The sequence below is a fragment of the Haplochromis burtoni genome, unplaced genomic scaffold (genome assembly GCF_018398535.1).
Source record: "Haplochromis burtoni strain Fernald_Lab_line unplaced genomic scaffold, NCSU_Asbu1 Contig_182, whole genome shotgun sequence".
Lineage (NCBI taxonomy): Eukaryota > Metazoa > Chordata > Actinopteri > Cichliformes > Cichlidae > Haplochromis > Haplochromis burtoni.
The window spans coordinates 514,628-535,588 of record NW_024582543.1 but is presented as its reverse complement, the minus strand read 5'-3'; the positions used below and the strand labels follow the sequence as shown (position 1 = coordinate 535,588).

General features: G+C 39.6%; 2 protein-coding genes across 3 annotated transcripts in view; one reads left to right on the top strand and one right to left on the bottom strand.

The window, feature by feature from the left end:
- Window positions 1-777: 777 nt before the first annotated feature.
- anxa4 (annexin A4) lies at window positions 778-10,546 on the bottom strand. The gene is made up of 13 exons (XM_005934630.3): window positions 10,390-10,546; window positions 9,302-9,351; window positions 8,558-8,645; window positions 7,755-7,849; window positions 5,992-6,105; window positions 5,442-5,532; window positions 4,544-4,623; window positions 3,706-3,762; window positions 3,514-3,607; window positions 3,219-3,314; window positions 2,792-2,850; window positions 1,200-1,322; window positions 778-990 (listed from the first exon to the last, which is right to left on the bottom strand). Exons 2-13 carry the CDS (start codon window positions 9,308-9,310, stop codon window positions 934-936), a joined length of 963 nt encoding a protein of 320 aa, XP_005934692.1. The 5' UTR covers window positions 9,311-9,351; window positions 10,390-10,546; the 3' UTR covers window positions 778-933.
- Window positions 10,547-10,937: 391 nt separating this feature from the next.
- Window positions 10,938-20,961, top strand: part of aak1b (AP2 associated kinase 1b) — a 22,075-nt gene continuing 12,051 nt past the window's right edge. Inside the window, exons 1-15 of one of the 2 annotated variants that reach the window (XM_005934629.3) lie at window positions 10,938-11,999; window positions 13,259-13,377; window positions 14,589-14,697; window positions 14,937-15,079; window positions 16,188-16,309; window positions 16,616-16,697; window positions 17,958-18,090; window positions 18,193-18,296; window positions 18,603-18,685; window positions 18,839-18,999; window positions 19,490-19,611; window positions 19,726-20,064; window positions 20,336-20,481; window positions 20,578-20,753; window positions 20,836-20,925. In XM_005934629.3, coding sequence (XP_005934691.1) covers window positions 11,837-11,999; window positions 13,259-13,377; window positions 14,589-14,697; window positions 14,937-15,079; window positions 16,188-16,309; window positions 16,616-16,697; window positions 17,958-18,090; window positions 18,193-18,296; window positions 18,603-18,685; window positions 18,839-18,999; window positions 19,490-19,611; window positions 19,726-20,064; window positions 20,336-20,481; window positions 20,578-20,753; window positions 20,836-20,925 — 2,092 coding nt within the window. In that variant the 5' untranslated portion in view covers window positions 10,938-11,836. The remainder of the gene's footprint in view (window positions 12,000-13,258; window positions 13,378-14,588; window positions 14,698-14,936; window positions 15,080-16,187; window positions 16,310-16,615; window positions 16,698-17,957; window positions 18,091-18,192; window positions 18,297-18,602; window positions 18,686-18,838; window positions 19,000-19,489; window positions 19,612-19,725; window positions 20,065-20,335; window positions 20,482-20,577; window positions 20,754-20,835; window positions 20,926-20,961) is intronic. The other variant, XM_014337556.2, reaches the window with a different exon arrangement.

Sequence of the window (20,961 nt, the reverse complement as noted above, 5' to 3'; positions counted from 1 at the left end):
CGCTTATACGGTTGAACATGCCACCAGATTGTCCAGGGAGCAAACAAACATTACAGAAAATATGGATGTCAGGATGTCATGGATCTGGAGACCAGTGCATTCTCGTTTTGTACACTGATCACTCACTAGGACCGCCATAAAGCATACTCTGCTTTTTCATCCATTTTGCATTAGAAGTGACCAAAATGTAAGAAAATGAACGTCTTGCTTCACTGAAGAAGAACTGAAACTAGTGACTGAGACCATGAGGTCATAAATGAAGTAAGCAATGGGGCATTTTTCAGGCATTTTTCTTTTTGCAGCTGAGAATGGAAGTTTAAAGAGGCCTCTTCATTGGCTTGACTTTTATGGGCCCACAGCTCCTATTTGGAGTTGTTTTGGTTCCACCTAGTGTTCACCTTGACCACTGCACACTACAGCATTACCTGGGCCAATTGTTCAGACACTGAGCTGTAAGTTTATACTTTATGTGACATTCCCGATAACCTGATTAGAGCATGTACTGCCTCCCAAATCAAGATAGCATCTTGTTAAGTAATTGAATCAAATGATAAAGGGCTGACTTAGCAAATGAGGAACTGCTACCAATTAAACAAATGGACTTCATTGACTAGATGGTAATGAAAATGCTGCACTGTAAAAACAGCTAGATGCCAACAACATCCATCTTTGTGTTGCTTTTATGTGGAAAGCATATAAATTTCACCCTCTATAATGCAATTAATAAATCCTTAACACAGCATCAACAACAAGGACAAGAAAAAACAGAAATCTCTGCACAGGTCACTGATCTTTGGTTTAATTGTTTTTAGAAAGCGTCAAATAAGGCACAGTGAAATGTAAAAAGCACAGATGAACAAACTGTAATAAAAAAAAGCCAATATTGTAGATTCCAGAGTAAACGCATGGCTGAATGTTGGAGTGAGATTTTCTTTACTCGCCTCCACAGAGCTCGAGCAGGATTTTGCGGTAGTCACCAGATGTGTCTCCCTACGGGGGGTAAAAAGGAAAAATTTGAACATATTTTTACAACTTCAAGGCTTCTGAACCCCCCCAAAATTATCTTAAATATTGTCTTGCAACATTTCAAAACAACATAAGGACATTACATAAAGTCAGAAGTGCATATATTACACCCCAGTATTGCAAAGCTTTTGCTGACGAAAGGGCGTTACCGTCCCCTTTCTTCGGTGCCTCACCTTGATGAAGGAGTGTAGAGTTTTTCCATACATCTTCATGAACTGTGCTTTAATGTCCAACATGTCAATCTCAGCCCTGGCTACCATTATCCGGATAAGGACACTGTCTGTAGTGCCCAGGCCCTGGAAAGAGAGAAACAAAAACTGTATTTGTACTGCACTGGACTCTGCCGCAGACTATAACAGCCTCGGACTGATTTCTTTTTGGCCTAGTTCATAATATATTATGGCATACAGTGCTGTGCAACAATCTTGAGCCACTTTTATTTTTATATCTACCTACAAGAAGCCCGACTTCCTTGTACAAAGTAGTTTTGAGCAATCATTATTCAGGCTCTCTGAAGGTCTTTCAGATTTTTTCCTTTGGACAATGGTTGATTTTTCCACTCATTTCCACTTTCACAGGGATGTTTTTTGTTTGCTTGTTTGTTCAAACCATTTAACACGAAATTATGAATTATAGAAGCATAAAAAAAAAAATCTAAGGGAAGCTTAGCAAAGAACCAAGTTTAAATTGTTGTCTTTAGGCATTTTGTGACAGGCTACAGTAACAGCCTGTCACAAAAAATGTGTTTGTTCCAAAAACACAATTTGCTCCTTTTCTTTTATTTGAACCTACAAAAACATAATAATAATAGTAATGTCAAAAATAACAACGTTTGACAGGCATGAAATTGTATTTTTGGACCAACAAGGTGCTATTAGCTAAAACCTGGGCAAATCTCAGCATGCCAGCAACTGTGAGAACAAAAGAAAAAGTGGCAGGCTTAAGAAACCATCTACATCAGATCAATAGTATCTGAAAGTCATGTCCTTAAGAAATTTAAAAAAAAAAATCCAACAAAGACCTGATGCAAGGCTGGCTGCATCTCAGGAAGTAGAGGGTGTCGTCTACCAACTGAGTGGTCGGTGGTTTGATGCATGTCTGTATGGCTAAATATTTTTGGGAAAGATATTGAACTCCAAGTTTCCCCTGATGCATTCTTTAGAGTGTGTGAATGTTAGACAAGTGCTGTTTGAAGAAGGAAAAACAAAAGTGTTTTATATACCATAGTGGGCCATGTGCCACAGGACCTGAAAGATACATCCCGCCCTTCAGCTGATCAATCTATTGTCTGCCATACCCTCATCAGAAATGAGCTCAATAGCTGTCAAGAAGCCATTAATGGTGAGGTCCAACTTCAACATTAATGAAGCAGAGAACAGGACAAAAGGCAGCCAACATCCAGAGTTGAACTATACTTGCAGACTTTTTAAAGAAATTACAAGAAAAACTGTCTGAGAGAGTTCAGGCTGTGTTGAAGCATAAAGGTTGTCATACCAAATATTGAATTTGCAGGCTCATTATAATTGCACAAGCTCTGTTTTTGCCTTATATGCTGTATTTCCATGTATGTTTGAACACATTTGAATAAATCTCTGAATCCATTTCCCATTTTCCTAGCAAAATATACAGAAATGAGGGGTGACAGGAGGCTTTTGCATACAGTAGCACTTAATGGAAGTAATTCTTTATGTTTGTGGTTGTTTTATGATAGAACTGGAAGTGGAAGAAAGAAAAGTAGCTATGTATTACTGCATGAAATATTTACCTTCATTGATTTGTATAATCGCTCAGCAAAAAAAGCCGGCTTGTTCCTGATGCATTTCACTGCAAAGTAGAAAACAAATCACTGCACATGAGATGCAAATCGTAGTGTATGATGCAGAAAAACTATTTATTCTACTTGGTTAATATATTAAAAAAATATTGTGAACAGCAGCATTTATTTGATCTCTTGTGACTGAAGAGTAGGCCTTAAGTCGACCTGCAATTCCTCATTTTGTGCATTTTTAAATATTTAGTGTCAACTGATCAGTGTATTTTTGTGTTTCTGCAATAAACTTTATACAGACCACCTGGTAAATCAGCAGCAAATATTGTAAGCTTGCTTATTTATTTATTTTCTGTGCTAATTTGAACCCACGTGTATCTTAGACTTCATCTGAAGGATCACGTACGTAACTGAAAAGACACACCTATAGCCAGAAAGACGTCTTCCAGGCAGCCAGACATCTCCCTCTTGATGCTCTCCTCAATGTCTCTCCCAGAAATCTTCTGATACTCCTGAAACACTGGAGTGGGACATAACGTGATTCATAAGGAAGTTGCCAATAGTGACCTGATGACTCACTAATTAAAAGATTATGTGATTTAACAAGTGATTTTGGTCATAAATTTGATATAATCATTAACTGAAATTCCTTTGGTGGCCAATTTAAGGAAGTAAGGCAATGCAAAGTATTTTCACATGACACCAAGCACTTATAGTACCTCGCAGCAGATGGTTTCGGTTCCTCACACAAAGCACTGTGAGGAATTTAACCTCATCTGTGCCCCATCGAGCCTCACCAGCCTCATAGATTTCCTATAATCACAGACATAAAATTGTTGTCAACCAGTCTCTACGCCTGTGTAACAGGCGAGTTAAATACACCATTTTTCCCTTATGACCTGAACCTTTACCTTGGCATCTTGAATAGCCTGGGCCTCGTCCACATTGGTGCTTTCATCCCGTCCAGCCTGCAAAACAGGAGATGCGTCAGCTCAAGAGAACGTGCGTACAAGATTAAGCAACAGAAAAAAGTAATCTTAACTGGTTATTTTATTATGCAGAAGTGGCTCATTTTTCCTCTTCCCTGAAGAATAGATATTCGATAAAGGTCCAACTGACATTTTACAAGTACGGCTGAACCTGCTAGTAAATACCAGGAGGTTAATACTTCATACTTATAATCTACACAGCTTGACTTTGTTCCATTTGACAATGGTAGTATTTGCGATGCTGCATGCAAATATCACACTAAAGTCCAAAATGTTTGGGTTTCCTTACTTTTTTGATTGCTAAGATGCTAAAGGTTCTAAATTTTAAAACAAGCCGAATTTATTTTTCTGTTGTTTATTTTCTATGAATTTTAACTTAAAGCTGTCAAACAGTGTCCGTTCTTTGGATTAACACAGTTTAATAAAAATGCAAAATAGATAAATATTCACTTATGTCAGCTTTGTAACTGATCAGACGTCTGATTAAAGCTTTGTAAACAAACTGGAACAGAACAGCGGTTTGCTGGATGAGGATTTAGGGCACTTACATCAGAAAATGTTCAACAAATGACTTTTTTTTTTTGTTTTGTTTTTTTGTAACACGGTTTGGAGATACAGTGAAGTTCAGATAAGCATTGGAAATATTAGAAACTTCAGTTGGTCTGGACGGTATAATTGCTTGTCTACTTTTGCGTCTCTGGCCAGTGTTTCGCACACTGAATAACACTATAAAAAAGGTTGTGGGTCACAGTTTGCTCACCGTGAGTAAAGAGACCAAAACCCTTTGAAACATTCCAGATGTATCCCCAGTTACAGCATCTTCCAGTTTCTTCTCATATTCTGCCATTAATAAAAAAAAGACATAAAATCATGTGACATTGTACTCTTTTAGTTTTTATTTTAAAATTACACTTACCACTAAACATGCAGTTCACTAAAGGTACATTAGGCTCTGTTGGTTGTTAGTACTCGTAGGAAAGATGCTGTTAAGTTGCTACTTGCTCAACTAGTTCAGTCAGTCATTAAATGTGTCAAACTACCGTCAGCACTAATAACAGCTTCTCATGTAAATATTAGCCATACAGTAGATCAAGACTGAGCACTCTGGAGGATTCTTGTCGATGGCTTATACCGCAGGAGGCGTGTTAGACATAAGTAATATAGTAGATTCTCAGATTTCTACATTATGAACAACAGCTCGTGGGAAGAATAATATTTACTGCAGGCTTAAAAGGGAGCCATAATCCAGATTTCTATGAGATTCAAACAAAACAAAAATAAAAAACAGATTCGGAAGCCAAATATTGACATTCACGTTCAGTTAATATTCATTGTTTTTAATCTAAAATTTCCAACTGTTACGCTCTATAGAAAAACACAACCAAGCAGACAAATCACTCAAGGCAAGGTTACTGAAAACCACTTTATAAATACTTTCCAGCTACTCTCATTTCACCCACAGAGGAACAATTCAGCAACAATAAACCGCCACACAGAGAGCAGCAGTGGCTTTTATGAATAATTTACAGCATCCAGTGTTTTCTAATAAAGGAGGTCATTGCAACTCCTAACAAAACACAGAGTTTTGTTGGTGCTACATAATATCATATATCATTGGTACCAGCTGGTAGGGAGACCTGACGAGGTGACACTGTTACCTTTCTTGTAGACGTCGTTGATGACTTTTACTTCCTCGTTTGACCTTGAGGCGAGGATATCGATGAGACAAGCCTCTTCGGTTCCAGCCCCCTGTAATAAATCAGTATTCCGTAAGCTCACATTGGGAATTAAAGGAAAAGGCTGGCGGTATTCAATATATTTGTTATTGTCACATAATACCACTTCCTGAGGTTGCCAGTCCCAAGTAAATTTCTTCAATATTTTCCCCAAATCACTTCACACTGTTATAAACAGTGCAACTGTTTAAGTATACATGTATATAAGTTGAGTTACGGATTAATACATATTTGTAAAACAGCAGAGGGCTGATGCTGTGTGCAGGATTAGCTCAAAATAAACTACAGTATGTAAATAACAGCAACAGAGGTGTGTCATTCAAAGACTGTGAACATAAATGATAATTTGTGTGACATAAAAATAACAGACTTTGCATACACAGATAATACATGTTGACCTTGGGGACAATAGGAAAATATGCAGGCGCATTACTAAAAGACTAGCAGCTCTATCAAAAACCTCTTCAATCACCTTCATTGCATTTCTCAGCTCGTAGGCATCGTATACAGGCGCCAGCATCAGCAGACCCAGAACAACACTCCTGAAGTTCCCACTCAGCTCTGAGGACAGATCATCAGCCAGGTCCTGAAGGGGGATGGAAACAGATGAATGTTCTTATTGTTTTACAGTTAGTCCTGCATTTATTACTTCTAGCCTGGACTACTGTAATTCAGTATTGTCATGATGTCCTAAAAACCCTCTGAAAAGCCTTCAAATGATTGAAAATGCTGCAGCAAGAATACTGACAGTCTACAAAGAGAGCACATTTCTCCCATATTGGCTCCTTGTCATTGGCTCCCTGTTAAATCCAGAATCAACTTTAAAATCCTTCTCCTCACATACAATGTGTTGAATAATTAGAGTCTAGCTTATGTACTGTATCATCCCGATAGAGCACTTCACTCTCAGGATATTTAAAGTAAACCGGGAGGCAGAGCTTTAAGCTTTCAGGCCTTGCTTCTGTGGAACCAGCTTCCAGTTTGGATGCAGGTCTCTACAGCGTCTCTACTTTTAAGATTAGGTTAAAAACCTCCTTTTTGATAAAGCATGTAGTTATGTTGGAACAGGTGAATCTAATCCTTCCTTAGTTATCCTGCAATAGGACTAGGCTGCTGGACAGCTTTACACAGCTCTTTTCACTCTCTGTTTAATCATTAGGTATTATTAATCTCTTGCCCTCCACAGTGTGTTTTTGTCTTTTTGTCCCTCCCCTCACCCCAAACCGGTCATGGCAGATGGCTGCCCCTCCCTAAACCTGGTTCTGCCCGAGGTTTCTTCCTGTTAAAAGGGAGTTTTCCCTTCCCACTGTTGCCAAGTGGTTGCTTATAGGGGGGGGGGGAAACCTGAGCATAATTGCTCAGGTTTTCTCCATATTATTATAGGGGCTTTGACTATGGAAGTAGAATATAAATCACCTTGAGATGACTGTTGTTGTGATTTGTCGTGATATAAAAAAACTGAAGTTGAATATTTAAGTGAATTTATTAGGCTGTATCAGTGTAACAAACACAGACTCTCTACAACATTCACTTGAGTGAAATGGATTTATGTTGACCATGACTTCACTCATTCCAACAGCATTTGGGTCTCCGCTAGAGGGTGTGGTTCTTGGAAAGAGTTTTGGTGAAAAGAGGAGCTTGTTCCACTCAGCCCCACCCCCTCCCCGTGTGGGTGTCCGCGTGTGCAACATGACTCACTTTTCCTGACTGCAACAACTCCGCTCACTCTGCTGTTCCCATAGCTCCCCTCAGTGAACTTTCAGTTGCTTTTAATGACTTTGTACCAGATGTGCAGTGTGTACAGTGTGCAGGGAGATAAATATTATCTTAATATGTCAATACAATAAAGATCTCAAGCTTCCCGTTTTGTTAATATATTGAGCCCCATAATCAGGAAACAACCAAAGTGACAGTGGGTAACACACCTATGTGGGTTCAGTCTGTGTTTTTTATTGACTCAGACCTTCCTCTTCTAGAAAACTCACAAGCCCCTCTCCGTATTAGCCTTTATTTGCAAGTGTTATTCATTTCTGCTTTGCAGTTAAAGGTTAACTTGCACCTTATCACCTTACCCCACCTAAAATAAGGACAGTGAGAGTACACAGCGGAGTAAGAGGCAACACATCTGCTGCTACTGCCAACAGCGTTCATCAAACTCATTTATATATTATTACTGTATTTAAGATGCAAAGGCACATCTTCAGTTATGAATGGACTACTTTTGCTGCATCTCACCTTCCCCACTGTTTGTTTGTAGGCAATTTTGATGCGCTGCCTCTGGGCAATAGTACGGTGGGCCAGGATCTCAGTGATAGCTGCCTCATTAGTGCCTGAAAGAAATTTCATAGACTCAGGTTATGTAATCTTAACTGCTGTCAATCTTGAAATAAAAGGACCATATTTATTTCTTTTGCTGGAAATGCATTTAAAAGCATAGGTTTGGTCATTTTATGTAGGCCGTAGAGTCGGGCGACACTGCTGCAGGCCTGGAGATTATCCTAACACAAGGTTGTTTGTTCCCATGGCCATAGAAACCATCTGTTTCCAATGGAGCTCAAACAAGAGTCAGGAGAAGATTATTAGAGTATCAAACCCGAACAGCTTGAACATTCCTCTCCATGAATTTGCTGAATTTGTTAACACTACCAAATGCTGAATGTTAGAGGGGATCTACATAGCACCTACACAGTATCTCCCTGCTTGGCTTTAAAACAGCATAATCCATGACAAAGCTAGTCTACTACTACAACCTGCATGATAAGCAAGACTCATTTCCTTCCTTATCAGGAGTGAAAATGTTGCAAAACACAAAGGTTAAAGATTAGTCACTGTCAGAGTAAAAGATTACCAATCAAATGGACTATAAAGGAAACACTATGATAGCCCATGACTGCGTGAGCACTGCGCAATGTTGAAATTCGTTTTCAAACTTTCCTTCAGAAGAAGGGCGAGACCAAGGAGAATTTATTTTCTCCATAGAGGGCTAAGGATATCTTTAGCTGATGGTCAGTGGGTGACAATGGTGTTGGATCACTCACCAGCTCCTTTCATGGATTCTCTAAGCTTCTGGGCATCTGCGTCGGGATTAAAATTAGCAGCTTCAGTCACGGTTCCACGGTTTCCGATCTGATTACAAATGACAAAAATACAATTATTAATCTATTAAACAGAAATTAAATAAGTAAACACAAAGCTTAAAGTACAACTCAATCATTTTTCCCATTCATGCCATTTTTAAATAATCTCACTATGTACATGTGAAGGGTTTGACATCAATTTGTTTGAACTAGTTTAACACATCTGTGTAAGAGCCAATTTTAAAGCCAGTATCCATTTCTCAGAAGCTTATCTGCCCATCGCAAATTTTATCTTTTTCAATAAGTAGAAAAGTAAAGATATGCAGATGAGCATTTGTAAACATTTTACAGAATTAATTAAAAATATATGTGTAATAAAGTATGTCTGATTATTGATCATTTATGCTAAAGTCAAAGGCATATGTGCTACAATGCATAATTATTCTTCTATTCATGAGTGTTAGATTATTTTACGGTTTTAAAAAGCAGGATTGAATTGTAAGGGCTCTATAATCTTGTTTAGGGGACTTGCATTGAACATAAAAACAAAAAAATTAAGCAAAACAAAACTATCTAATAAACTACCTTTATCACGGGTTGCTGAACCTTTAACTTGTCTTTAATTTGAATGCTGTGTCGAAAGTGCAGTGACTCCCTACCGGTGATGCAAATTCACACATGAACGTTCAGCTGAGAGAGACTTACTGCTGCCATTGTAGGAAGAGTGTAGATTTTCAAACTGGAAGTCCTGAAAGCTACAAAAGAACAGATTAAAAAAATGCACAATGAGTACTTTATTACATTGCAGGGGCAGGAAGATGTTACAGGTTTGAATGTGGCCTTCGTTAACCTTTGATCAATATTGTATACAGGTCATCATCTCACAGAGGGTTTCCACCACACGACGTTTCGTCACAGGTTCTCATGTGTCCTACATCTGTGGTGGTTTCCCGGGAGCTTATCTCATTAAACGTGTTTGTTTGGATACACCTGTAATTACCTCACTGAGAGGAAACCTAGTACACTCCCACCTGGTTTTATCCCTGTGGAGATCAACTTACCCTGTTCACTTCCATCCACTTATGATCCGGCACATTAAATGTTTTTACCATAAATTATACATAACATGACTAATCTCCCAGTATTTGTCTGTGGAGATATTTGATATTCAAACACGGGAGCCTAAACTCTGCACTTAGGGTTAGGGCCACACCTTAGCGGTGTGTAATGTAAATATGAGGCATGCGATTCTTGCTGTTGCCAAAGCGCAATAGTGCAACCTAATGTAGAAATCCTCATTTGCGTGAACAAACGAATGCTTTGCTTTTCAGGGTAAACTCTTGCACTTGATCGTGCATGGAGGGGAAAAGTTCTAACAACTGCTGGATTATAGTTTTCCTGTTAGTAAACCTGTTTGGGCTGCTCACGCTCATTCTGATTCTCTGAAAGCGAGCAAGCGGGTTGTCAGTGAATTCACATACAAGGATAAACTAAGAGCTGAAGCTCAAAAACGAAATCGACTCATAGTGCCAAAGACATTCTTGAAACTGAAACTTATTGATCGATGCCTTATAGATCTATGGTTCAGACGTGGTTATACGAAATATAAAGAGTACATCGCGTCGATTAAAAAGTCAGGAAACAGAAGACTTTACAGTTAACTTGTCTTAAACTCAGTGGGCACACCCTACAGACAGATAGACAGAGGAGCTCCCGCCTAATCTCCACGCTGACAAAGTCACACCGCAAAACAGCGTAAATAAATGACTGACCGGTGCTAAAGTATAGCTTACCTGTCCCGGAGACAAAACTACTGAGCCTGAAGTCAGACACGAAGGTAGATCGTCACAGTACAGCGAACTCTACAGCTTATAACTACCAGCTGTTTTTCTTGCGCCTCCCACGGACGTCAGTTTTTTGCAGGGTCGTTCGCGTTTTGAGGTGCGTTCGCGGAATGTCGGCCAAGGCATTGCTTTGTTCCACTGCAGAAAAAAAAAATTACCTTATAACTCAGAGTTAAAATTTTGAGATATGCAGGTACATTTTATGTCTTGTAAAATCTATTGTAAATTATAAATATATTCTAATGTTTTTTTTTTTATTTTCAATCACTTTATTCCATGAAATTGAACATACACAACGTAAATTGTAACATAAAATGACATTATTTTTGTCTCCATTGTTTTTTAATTAAACCTATAAAATCGAAAGTAAAACATAAATGCAGAATATGTCTTTATATAATTGAATTTTATTTTATCATTTGGATGCACGCGTGCGAGCGATGTGACGTAATCGCGTCACATGATCACATAAGCTAGGGGGAGGCTGCAGCTGCGCTCTGAACTACAATACCCATAATTCCGTCCGCTCGTCAACAGCAACAGCTAGGATGTTGCGATAACGGTGGAAGCCAAAGATTGCTGTGGTTGCAGAGATTATACCGCTGGGCTGAAACCTCTGTCTACTGTTTTGGTAGATGTCAGAGTCTGTGATTACATATTCGCAGCTATAACTGCGACAGGCGGAGTCTTCAGTCTACTGTCGATTCGACGCTTGTTTGTGTTGATGAGAGGCTTCATCGCGCTAATGCGTTAGCCAACTAAAATCATAGTTTTTTTTATTTATTTATTGTAAATGGAAGCAATTAAATAGCGACACGGTCAGCTAGCTATGTGGCAACAAACGGTCGCTCCACTTGGCTGAGGATGGAAATATTTTTGCTGGCAACGCTGTCAGACAAGTTACACGTCGGTTACATCGCACCCGAAGACATTATCTTCAGAGGATAACCTGGATAACCTTAACGTACACGAAATGTCATAGCGCGTAAGTAGCTAGCATTGAGCTAGCCTAAAAATGGCTGGACGAGATGGAGATGGACCGAATGTTATCGCCGTCAGCAGCAGCCGACCGTGAACAGCTGGATTGATAGCTAAAGAAATACTTTCTCCGGAGATGCTTTAGCCTCCTGGGTGGTGTAATTCACTTACATAACAGTTAGTCGCAACGGCTCTAGCTATCACCAACTGTCTTGATCTGGCAAGCAAATGGGAAATTTGCCACCAGAAACCTGAGTTCTCACAATATTATATATCATAAAGGCATCACTACAGGCTCCACATAGACTCGTTAGGGTTACAGTCTGAGCTGCTTTATTATCTATATCACTGCAATAATTGTGCATACAAGGACCTACAGCTCATCTGAAGCCGCAAATACCCCTGTCATTTTGACACTATGAGGAAGTTCTTTGATTCCCGTCGGGAGTTAGTCAGCTCCGGGCCTGGTTCTGGAGGAGGAGGGAGCAGCTCGGGGTCCAGCCACGCAGGCGGCAATTTCATTGGACGAGCCTTTACTGTCGGGCGACACCAAGTCACTGTTGAAGAGATAATTGCTGAAGGTAAGAAAGGGTTGCAAAGACCAGATGATGCCATTTGTTTGTTTTTTTGCCCGTTCTCTTGTCTCCTTCTATGCATGTCACAGTATGATATCTGTCCTGCATGCCCAGTGCATGGGTCGCATAACAGAGATGCAACCTTGTATCATTCCCACAGGGATAATGGAGCTGTGCATCTATGTATTTCAGGTACATAAATGCTAAACATAGGCAAGCTACTTCATCCAAACTGTACTCTGACTAACACACATGCATACAATTTTCTTTTAGCTCTTGTGAATCAGATGAGTGATTCAAGCAGGTGGAGATGTACCTGATGTCAGGCATATGTGTGATTTCTTTGAAATGAAAGATTTACTGTCAAAGAGATTCTGTATTCAAGGTTTTTGTAAGAACAGCCATTGGCAGGAAAACGTGGAACATCAGGATAATATAATGGGTGCTGTATAAGAAGCCTGAAACCTGACCACTAAAAAGTAGTTTTAACAGTTATGTTAAACCAATACATTTAGTCTGAGTGTGCATTTCTAATGTCCAGTAGCAAGTGAATAGGCTTGTGTGAACATTAGCTGTGTATATTCTGTTGTAATGCTTGCATTAATCTATTCTTAAAGTCTCTTGTCTAACTTAGACACCCCTTTATTCTACCAGGAGCTCTCTGAACCAAAGACTGCACAGTATCTATGCTTTTAATCAGTTCTGTTAGGCTGCCAGCTACACGGCGAGTGCCCAGTCTGCATATAATACAAGAAAGCAGTGCAGGACAGCTCATCGCGATGTCAGCTTTTACTGTAGTCACATAGACGCTCCAGACGTGGCTCTAAACCCTCAAACTAGACTGATGCTCTCGCAGATGTATAGTACCATACTGCCATTACACATGATGAGCGAAGGATGCAATGTAAGCTGTGATGTCTGCCTGAAATTGATGACTCCACAGCTAAACTCTGCACAGCAAATTTGTGGTCTGAGCTATACCAGATGGTTAGGCCTCAATGTAGGCCTCTATGTAAACCCCGCAGCAATGACATGACTAATAGATATTATGCTATAAGGCGGTGCCATTTGGTGCTGATTGTGCTTTTTGATGTGAGAATATACATGGATAGAAAGCTCGACAGTTGCTGAAGAATTGAGGCTTAAAAATGAGCACGTCTGCTAAATGTTCAAAATCATGGTATCCTGATAAGGTTCATAAGATTGATGTTTTGATTTTATTTTGAATGCACATTTTAAATGTGTCGTTTCTCTGCATCATGCAGGTGGCTTTGCAATCGTGTTCCTCGTGAAGACAAACCAAGGGGTTCGTTGTGCTCTGAAGAGGATGTACGTCAACAACGAACACGATCTCCAGGTCTGCAAGCGCGAGATTCAAATAATGGTGAGTGACTGAGACTAAACATTTCTCCACAGACTTTCACTTTAAGCTGTCGTGGTTTGGCATGCTGGGTAAAATCACGTAAGGCAAGCACAAAAAAGTCCTTCAGAAGAAATCCACAGATGCCTCATTCTGTCCAGAATAAGTAAGAGCAATGCACACCCTGCAGCAGGCTTGTTTGGATTGTTCTACCACATTTGCCATCCTGGTACTTAGTGTGCTGTTTTTCATTTGCCTTTCATGGTTTGATATAAATAACCAGATTAATGGGCTGTTTATTTCTTAATGAATTGTTATTTTCTAAGCATTTATTATTGGTAAGGTATATTAAAAAAAGGATGGGTGTTTGACACATCTCTGATCACATGAAATAACATTGATCTGCATATATCTCCTATAAATATGTTATACATAAAGATGTTTACATTACTCTAAAGTAAAGATTTCTAGGGAATAGATATATTTAGTATATAAACAGATATTAATGCCATGGTAGCCTACCACAAAATATGAATAGTCTATTATGGGTCTTGGAAAGTTTGACAGCATTTTTGATGGCTATCCTGTATTTGTCTTTGATGTTAGAGTCTGTATAGTTTTCCGTTCAAGGCAGCACTCCAGAAAGAACCAAGGAAGAAATATATGGCAATAGGTGTTCAAATTATTAAAACATGGCAGATTGTATAATTAAACAAACACTTCATAGAATTGTTTTCATCGTTGGCTTTGTTTTGCTTCTGAAGCCAACTGACCTGTCTTCCCCATGTGATGTTTGTGTAATGTATGTATGGTCGGAAGGGTAAGACGGCGCTGGCACAGCTGGCAGCCTTAACCCAATTTCCTTCGGGATGAATAAAGTATGATCGATCAATCAATTAATCAATTAACTGACTCCAGTATTCGCTGTGAAGATGGGGCTTCCCCAGCATTCAGGGATTTCGTCACATCTCAGTCTTTCTCGCTTTGTGTCTCGCACACTCTCATTGAGACACACAAACACACTCATACACAAGCAGATGGTGCTTCACCTGGGCTGTACTACTTGACATTTTTTTTTTATTACATAATAGAGTTTAGATTTCAGCTCTCCATTGACACTGCCCCTGCAGATGAACTTCTCATACTACATCTCAAAACGCTGACCTTATCGAATGAATGGGTTAGCTTCCTTTTATAGAAAGAAATGGAAACATTTTGTGTTTGTGTTCTTGCAGAAAGATCTAGTTGGTCACAAGAATATTGTTGGTTATCTGGACTCCAGTATCACAGCTATGGGATCGAGGGACGTATGGGAGGTGCTTATACTAATGGATTACTGCAAGGGTGAGTGCTGAAAGGGAAGTGAAACCTCATGCCTTGACTATTGAAAGAATTTAAATTTCTGTTGGCCTTTCAATTTCAGGATGGATTTGTTAGAGTGCAGTTGTGCTATTAAATGAATCAAAACACGATTACACGATAAGTCTGAAAAAAATTGTGATAGAACAAGGTAAAATCAAATACTTCTTTAGTTAATTTCCTCTGTTTTTCAATGTGCTGCCTAATTGGATGGTATTTTGCAGGAGGTCAGGTGGTCAATTTGATGAATCAGAGGCTGCAGACTGGTTTCACTGAAGCTGAGGTGCTGCAGATCTTCTGTGACACCTGTGACGCTGTTTCTCGTTTGCACCAACGCAAGACGCCTATCATCCACAGAGACCTTAAGGTGACACATTTTGCCACTGACACTCACTCTAAAACTGCAGCAGTTATCTTTTTCTCTGGTTTGTTTGATTTTTTTTTTTCCACAAATGAATAACTTCCAGTCTCAACTGGAGTCAGGATAACTGCTATTGGCTTTTGCATAAAGTTTTATGCAGTTTTTGAACCTTTAAGTTTTTGAACCTTTAAAGCTCAGGGTTGGGTGCACAGGAGCAAAGTCAGTTTAGGCTCTGTCCCAGCTTTTTGAAGTCATATGTGAACAGCCAGTAATTCACTGCTATGTACCCTCTGCTTTAAGAAAGAACAGTTGGCCAACACCTACTGTCAAGATACTCCCATCCTGGCACCGTCCTTATATAAACTACACTAGTGCAGGCAGATTATTTTGTGGAGTGTGCGACATGTCAGAGGAAAATGTGGAAAATGTTCCCTGACTCAAAAGAATTTGGCATTAATGTGAGAAAATGGCCTAGAACAAAGTATAAAAGATTTCAAAGTGGCTATTTGTTTTAATACAAATATTGATTGATTCAATCATTGGTACACAAGAGAACATGCACAAATATATAGAGCTATTAATATTTTACTCCGTTTTTAAGCACTATGCTGTGCGTTGATTGATAAAGAGAAGAAAAAGGTAGATGTCAAAATACTTCAAATAACTTCCACTCAGTCAGCAGCTGCATAGCTGTCTCATTAGTCTCTGGTTACTGTCATTCAGTAATTATATAGAATTATATGGACTTCAGTGTATTACAGATTTGCTTTTGATTTATTTTTTTTGTTGTTGTTGTTTTTTTTGGTTTTTTTAGTGATAAAACCTCAAAAATAATATGTGACAGAGTTTTTAGAGCATATTGAGAGGAACGTGCAAGTTTTGAATGTGGCTACAATCTGAAAGTCATAATGTGAAGGTGTAGATTATAGATGCAGTGCACCTTTATTATTATCTCAATCTCAGATCTTGCAAGAAACAAAGGCCGTTATTTGACTTGGCAGTGTGGCTCATCGCTTACTGCCAAAATTATTCCTTTCACGATAAAACCCTGTATTGTCCTCAAAGCAAGCAGCCCTGCACGTCACTGTGTGAGTTACGTCTTGTATGTCTGCAGGTGGAGAACATCCTCCTGCACGATAAGGGTCATTATGTGCTGTGCGACTTTGGTAGCGCCACTGACAAGTTCCAGAGCCCTCAGACTGAAGGAGTGGCTGCTGTGGAGGAAGAGATCAAAAAGTTTGTGCCTCTTTTCATCCTCAACTTTCATTCATTTGCACATTTTCTAGGTAATGTGGCACAGAAACTGACTGCGTTTTTAAATTCCTAAGCAGCTTCATTGTTTTGTTTTTTTCTTTATTTTATTATGTTTTTGAACTTTCTCAATATTTCACCGTTGTGTGGAATTGAAAGGTTCTGTTTTTAGGTTTAATTTGTGATATCTGAAAGCAAAACTCATTTGTTTGCATTTATAAGCACATTGTGCTAAGCAAGTTATCTTTTTTCAATACCTCACTAAAAATCTGTAGCTGTCCCTTATTGTAGGTATACCACCTTATCATATCGTGCTCCAGAAATGGTGAACCTCTACAACAATAAGATCATCACCACGAAGGCAGACATCTGGGTGAGTGAAGATTGCAGACTGCTGTGATATTCATGATGCACGGTAGTCGTGATGAGTTAATACATGCAGCATATACTGGTACCTGGTATAAATCTCAACTTAAATGTAATGTTTGGCTTAAACTACAATATTGTGCAAAAGTCTTGAGCCAACCTCTCATTTATTTCTATTTTGCTTCCAAGGAGCCAGACTTTTTTCTTTGTGTGTGAATCATTTAATCGTTTTTTTACTAGCAGCCTGTCACAGAAAACACGTTTGTTTGCAAAGCTACCGAAAATAACGCAGTTTCACAGGCATAAAAGAGTAGTTTATGATTCCTGCAGGTCTAAAAAAAACTAACTAGAGAAGAGGAACAGTATCTGAAAGACGTGTTCTTAAGAAATAGGAAAAAAAGTTGTAGTTGAAATTATTTACAAAAAGTATGGAAGAGGTCAAGAGAGAGGTACAACAGTGAATGTCTACAGCCATCCGTAAAGCACAGTGGAGAATGTGTTTGGGGTTGAATTTCTGCCAGTGGTGATGGAGATCTTGTCAAAATTGATGGAATTGTAAAATGCAGAAAAATACCATCATATTTTCAATACCATCTGAGTTTAGTCCAATTTCAACTGCTTAAGTTTCTCAGCATGACAGTGATTCCAACCTCACTGCCAACGTAGTAAAAGCATATCTGGTTAAAAACACAATGCAACACTATCAGTCATGGATTGGCCTCCCCAGATCACAGACCTCAACATAATTGAAGCAATGTGAGATCTATCTGACAGAGAACAAAAAAAAGGCAGCCAGCATCCAAAGAAGAGCTTTGAATGTCCTTCAAGAAGCCTGGAGAGCTGTTCCTGAAGATTACTTAAAGAACTTGACTTCAGACTGTGTTCAAGTGTAAAGGTGGTCATACCAAATATGACCACCTTTGGTTTGAGGCTTGTGTTTTTTCCTTATATACTATATTTCTGTGTATGTTTGCAGTTTCAATAAAGCATCGCACATATTTCTCATTTTCCTAGCAAAATTTTAAAGAAATAAAGGGGTGTTCAAGACCTTTGCACAGTACTGCAAGTTTGATATTATAGCCAAAGATTAAACACGTCTTAAAAACAGAAATATAAAATCTCTAGGTTTGTGAAATAGCTATGATGTTAATACACAAATTTATAGTACTATCTCAACTGGTGTTTGGATGGGAAATACTTTCTTATCACCGTATTTGATGAATTATCTTCCTCTCTTCTCGGGCATGCATGTGGTTGTCTTCTCCAGGCACTGGGCTGTTTGCTGTACAAGCTGTGCTTCTTCACTTTGCCCTTTGGTGAAAGCCAGGTGGCCATCTGTGATGGCAGTTTCACTATTCCAGATAATTCCCGTTACTCTTATGATCTTCACTGCCTCATTCGTTAGTACCGCTTACATTTCAGAAGCATAAATTTCATATCTACTAACAGACTGGTGTCTACCTTGTTGAGACTTTCATTTTTATGTACACGGTATGTTTCAGGGTACACGCTGGAGCCAGATCCAGACAAGAGACCAGATATCTACCAGGTGTCCTATTTTGCTTTCAAACTAGCTCAGCGGACGTGCCCTGTTCAAAATGTGAAGGTCAGTGCCTCTTGGCACCAGAAGTAGTCAAAATATTTGGATTTGCTTGACTTTGTCTCATCGAGACTCTGCTATGGGTTCTCTGCCTGACCTACATATGGATACAGGCCAGTTGTCACGCTGTGGGAGGAAGATAAGCTTGGATTCTTTATTTTCATAGAGTGTAAAATACTTGTTAGTCCTGATGATATTTTAGTTAAAAAAAACTTTTTCGTGTGTGAAACATTGATTTTTCTCATTGCAGATCTCTTTGTAAAATCTGTGCAGACTTCATTGTAAAGCCTTTCCTTTTTTTTCATAAACAAGAATTCTCCGATTCCTTCCAAACTTCCTGAGCCAGTCAAAGCTAGCGAGGCTGCGGCAGCAAAGAAGAGCCAGGCTAAGCCCAGGCAAGCATGACCTGCTTTCACTGTGTTACCATTAAAGCTGTAGTAACGTAGAAGTAATTAGGTATCATCTGTATTCTGATACTCATTAAATAATTATGTTAACACTGTTTGCCATGATTAACAAGAAGGCCAACATCCTCCCTTTGTTGCCAGACTGACAGATCCAATTCCCACCACTGAAACCTCCATCACCCCTCGCCAGAGGCCCAAAGCAGTCCACACCCAGCCTGCTGCTGGCATCTTACCCATCCAGCCTGCTGCTCTGACCCCTCGCAAGCGGGCTAATCTCCCTGTTGGTGCAGCACAGCCTGTGGGTACGTACAGCACTCTGTCCTTATTTTCCTGTCTGTCACAGGAAAAGAAAACCAGTCTTTTGAATAAGGATGAGAATAAATACAGGGATGTCTCTAATCCTTTGTGTGCACGTTGAATACCTCAATTCTCAACAAGAACAGCTCAAATAAACAGGTGAAGACTCATGCAAATTAAAGTTATCTAACCAAAACCCCAAAGTGATTATGAAATGAATTTCTCTGCTTTCACTTATAACAATGCTTCAGGTACTGTAGGTTCTTTTTTGTGTGATGAATCACTTTGATGTGTTTGCGTTTAATAGACTGTTTAATTCACTTTAATGCATTTTGATGAGCGTTATATCGTTTTTTTGTTGTTGTTGTTTTTAAATTCAAATAAACTTGTTTGTGTTGCTTCACATTAGGTCTTTTGAGCATCTGTGCAAGTATTCAGATCAAATTGTCTCCACTGACTGTAGAGTAATGCGCTCTTTTGTGTTTTTGTCTGCAGGAGTCAGTTTAGATCTCTCTCAGCCAGCTGCAGCTCTTCAGTCACAGAAGGCTCAGGCTTCAGCTCTGCCTCTCATTCAGTCACAAAATAATTCAAATCAGACTGCAGCTCTACAGAAGCAGGTTCACTGACCATTGTGTCTTCGTTAACAAAACAGATTATAAGTTGCTTTTATTTGCAGATCTACTGTTTTTGAGTGACAGTTCCTTTCAAATGTTAAAATCTTTGCATGTTAGGCTGTGCAGCCAGCTCCAGCTGCAGAGACAGCAGCACCAGCAGCAGTGGCATCACCGGTGACCAAAGCTGACATCCAACCACAAGCACAGCCAACAGTACAGCAACAGACTACACCCACCTCTGTTGTGAGCTCAACCTCCCAACAAGGAGCACAGACCCCATCCAGCCCAGCCCCGCCTCAGCGCCCAGCTCGTCGTAAGCAGGCCAGCCTGGCTCAACAGCCAGAGGCGCAGCCTTCCCCCAGCAAGCCTGCAGTATCTCAGCAGCAGATAACTCAACCGTCAGCTACCCAGGCTCAGCCTGGCGCTACTGAGAGCAGCCAAAAACCAGCTGAGACAGTAAGTGGCTTGCTGGCAAACATCTAGCTTCAAACAATGCCTAAATACCAGCACTGCAGAGCTGTCAACGTCATCCTTTTCCCCTTAATCTACGTGTGGCATGTCCTGATCTAAAGTGTTTCTCTGTCTCATCAACCAGAGTCAGTTCAAAATGTGAATAAATGTGTTGTTTTTTTATATTCTTCCTCTTGTGAACACAATTAGCTGTCTTTCTAAATTAAATAGTTGTTGATTTTTGATATTTTGGCTTCCTTTGCCTTTTTTTGATCAGACCCCACCTGCTACTCCAAAGACAACTGAAGAACTAAGCCACCAACGCACACCGAGTGACGCCACAGCTCCTGCTGTTTCTGCAGTTCCAGAGAGCGACTCCTCACAGCAGCCACAGGGAGCTAATGAAGAAGCAGCTCTCAATCAGTAAGTGTCACATTTTCTTCAATAATATTCAACTACGGCTTCTCCTATTTGGTTTATTTATGAGGTTTTGCTGCTGTTGTTGATGTTTACTTTCAGATCACTTCCGTCTCAGCCAAATCTTAGTGATGCAGTACAGGACCAAAGTAAAAATGTTCCTGCTTCTGGTGCCACCACAAACACCCCTACACAGCCAGCGTGGAACCCCTTTGATGATGACAACTTCTCCAATCTCACTGCTGAGGAGTTTACAAGTGATGCCAAAAAGGATAATGGTAACATCTGCATGCTAATGTTCATGTGCAGTATTTTTAAAATAGGATAAACAGTGAATGACAGAGACTCTCCTTTTATCAGACCTAACCCCAGATACTGAAACAACTGCTTCAGAAGAGTTGATACCAGGCCTTCAGGCCTCAGCTGTTGATACCACCCCACAGGAAACTGGTATGTGAGTTTTTACACATAGGATAGGATAATTCA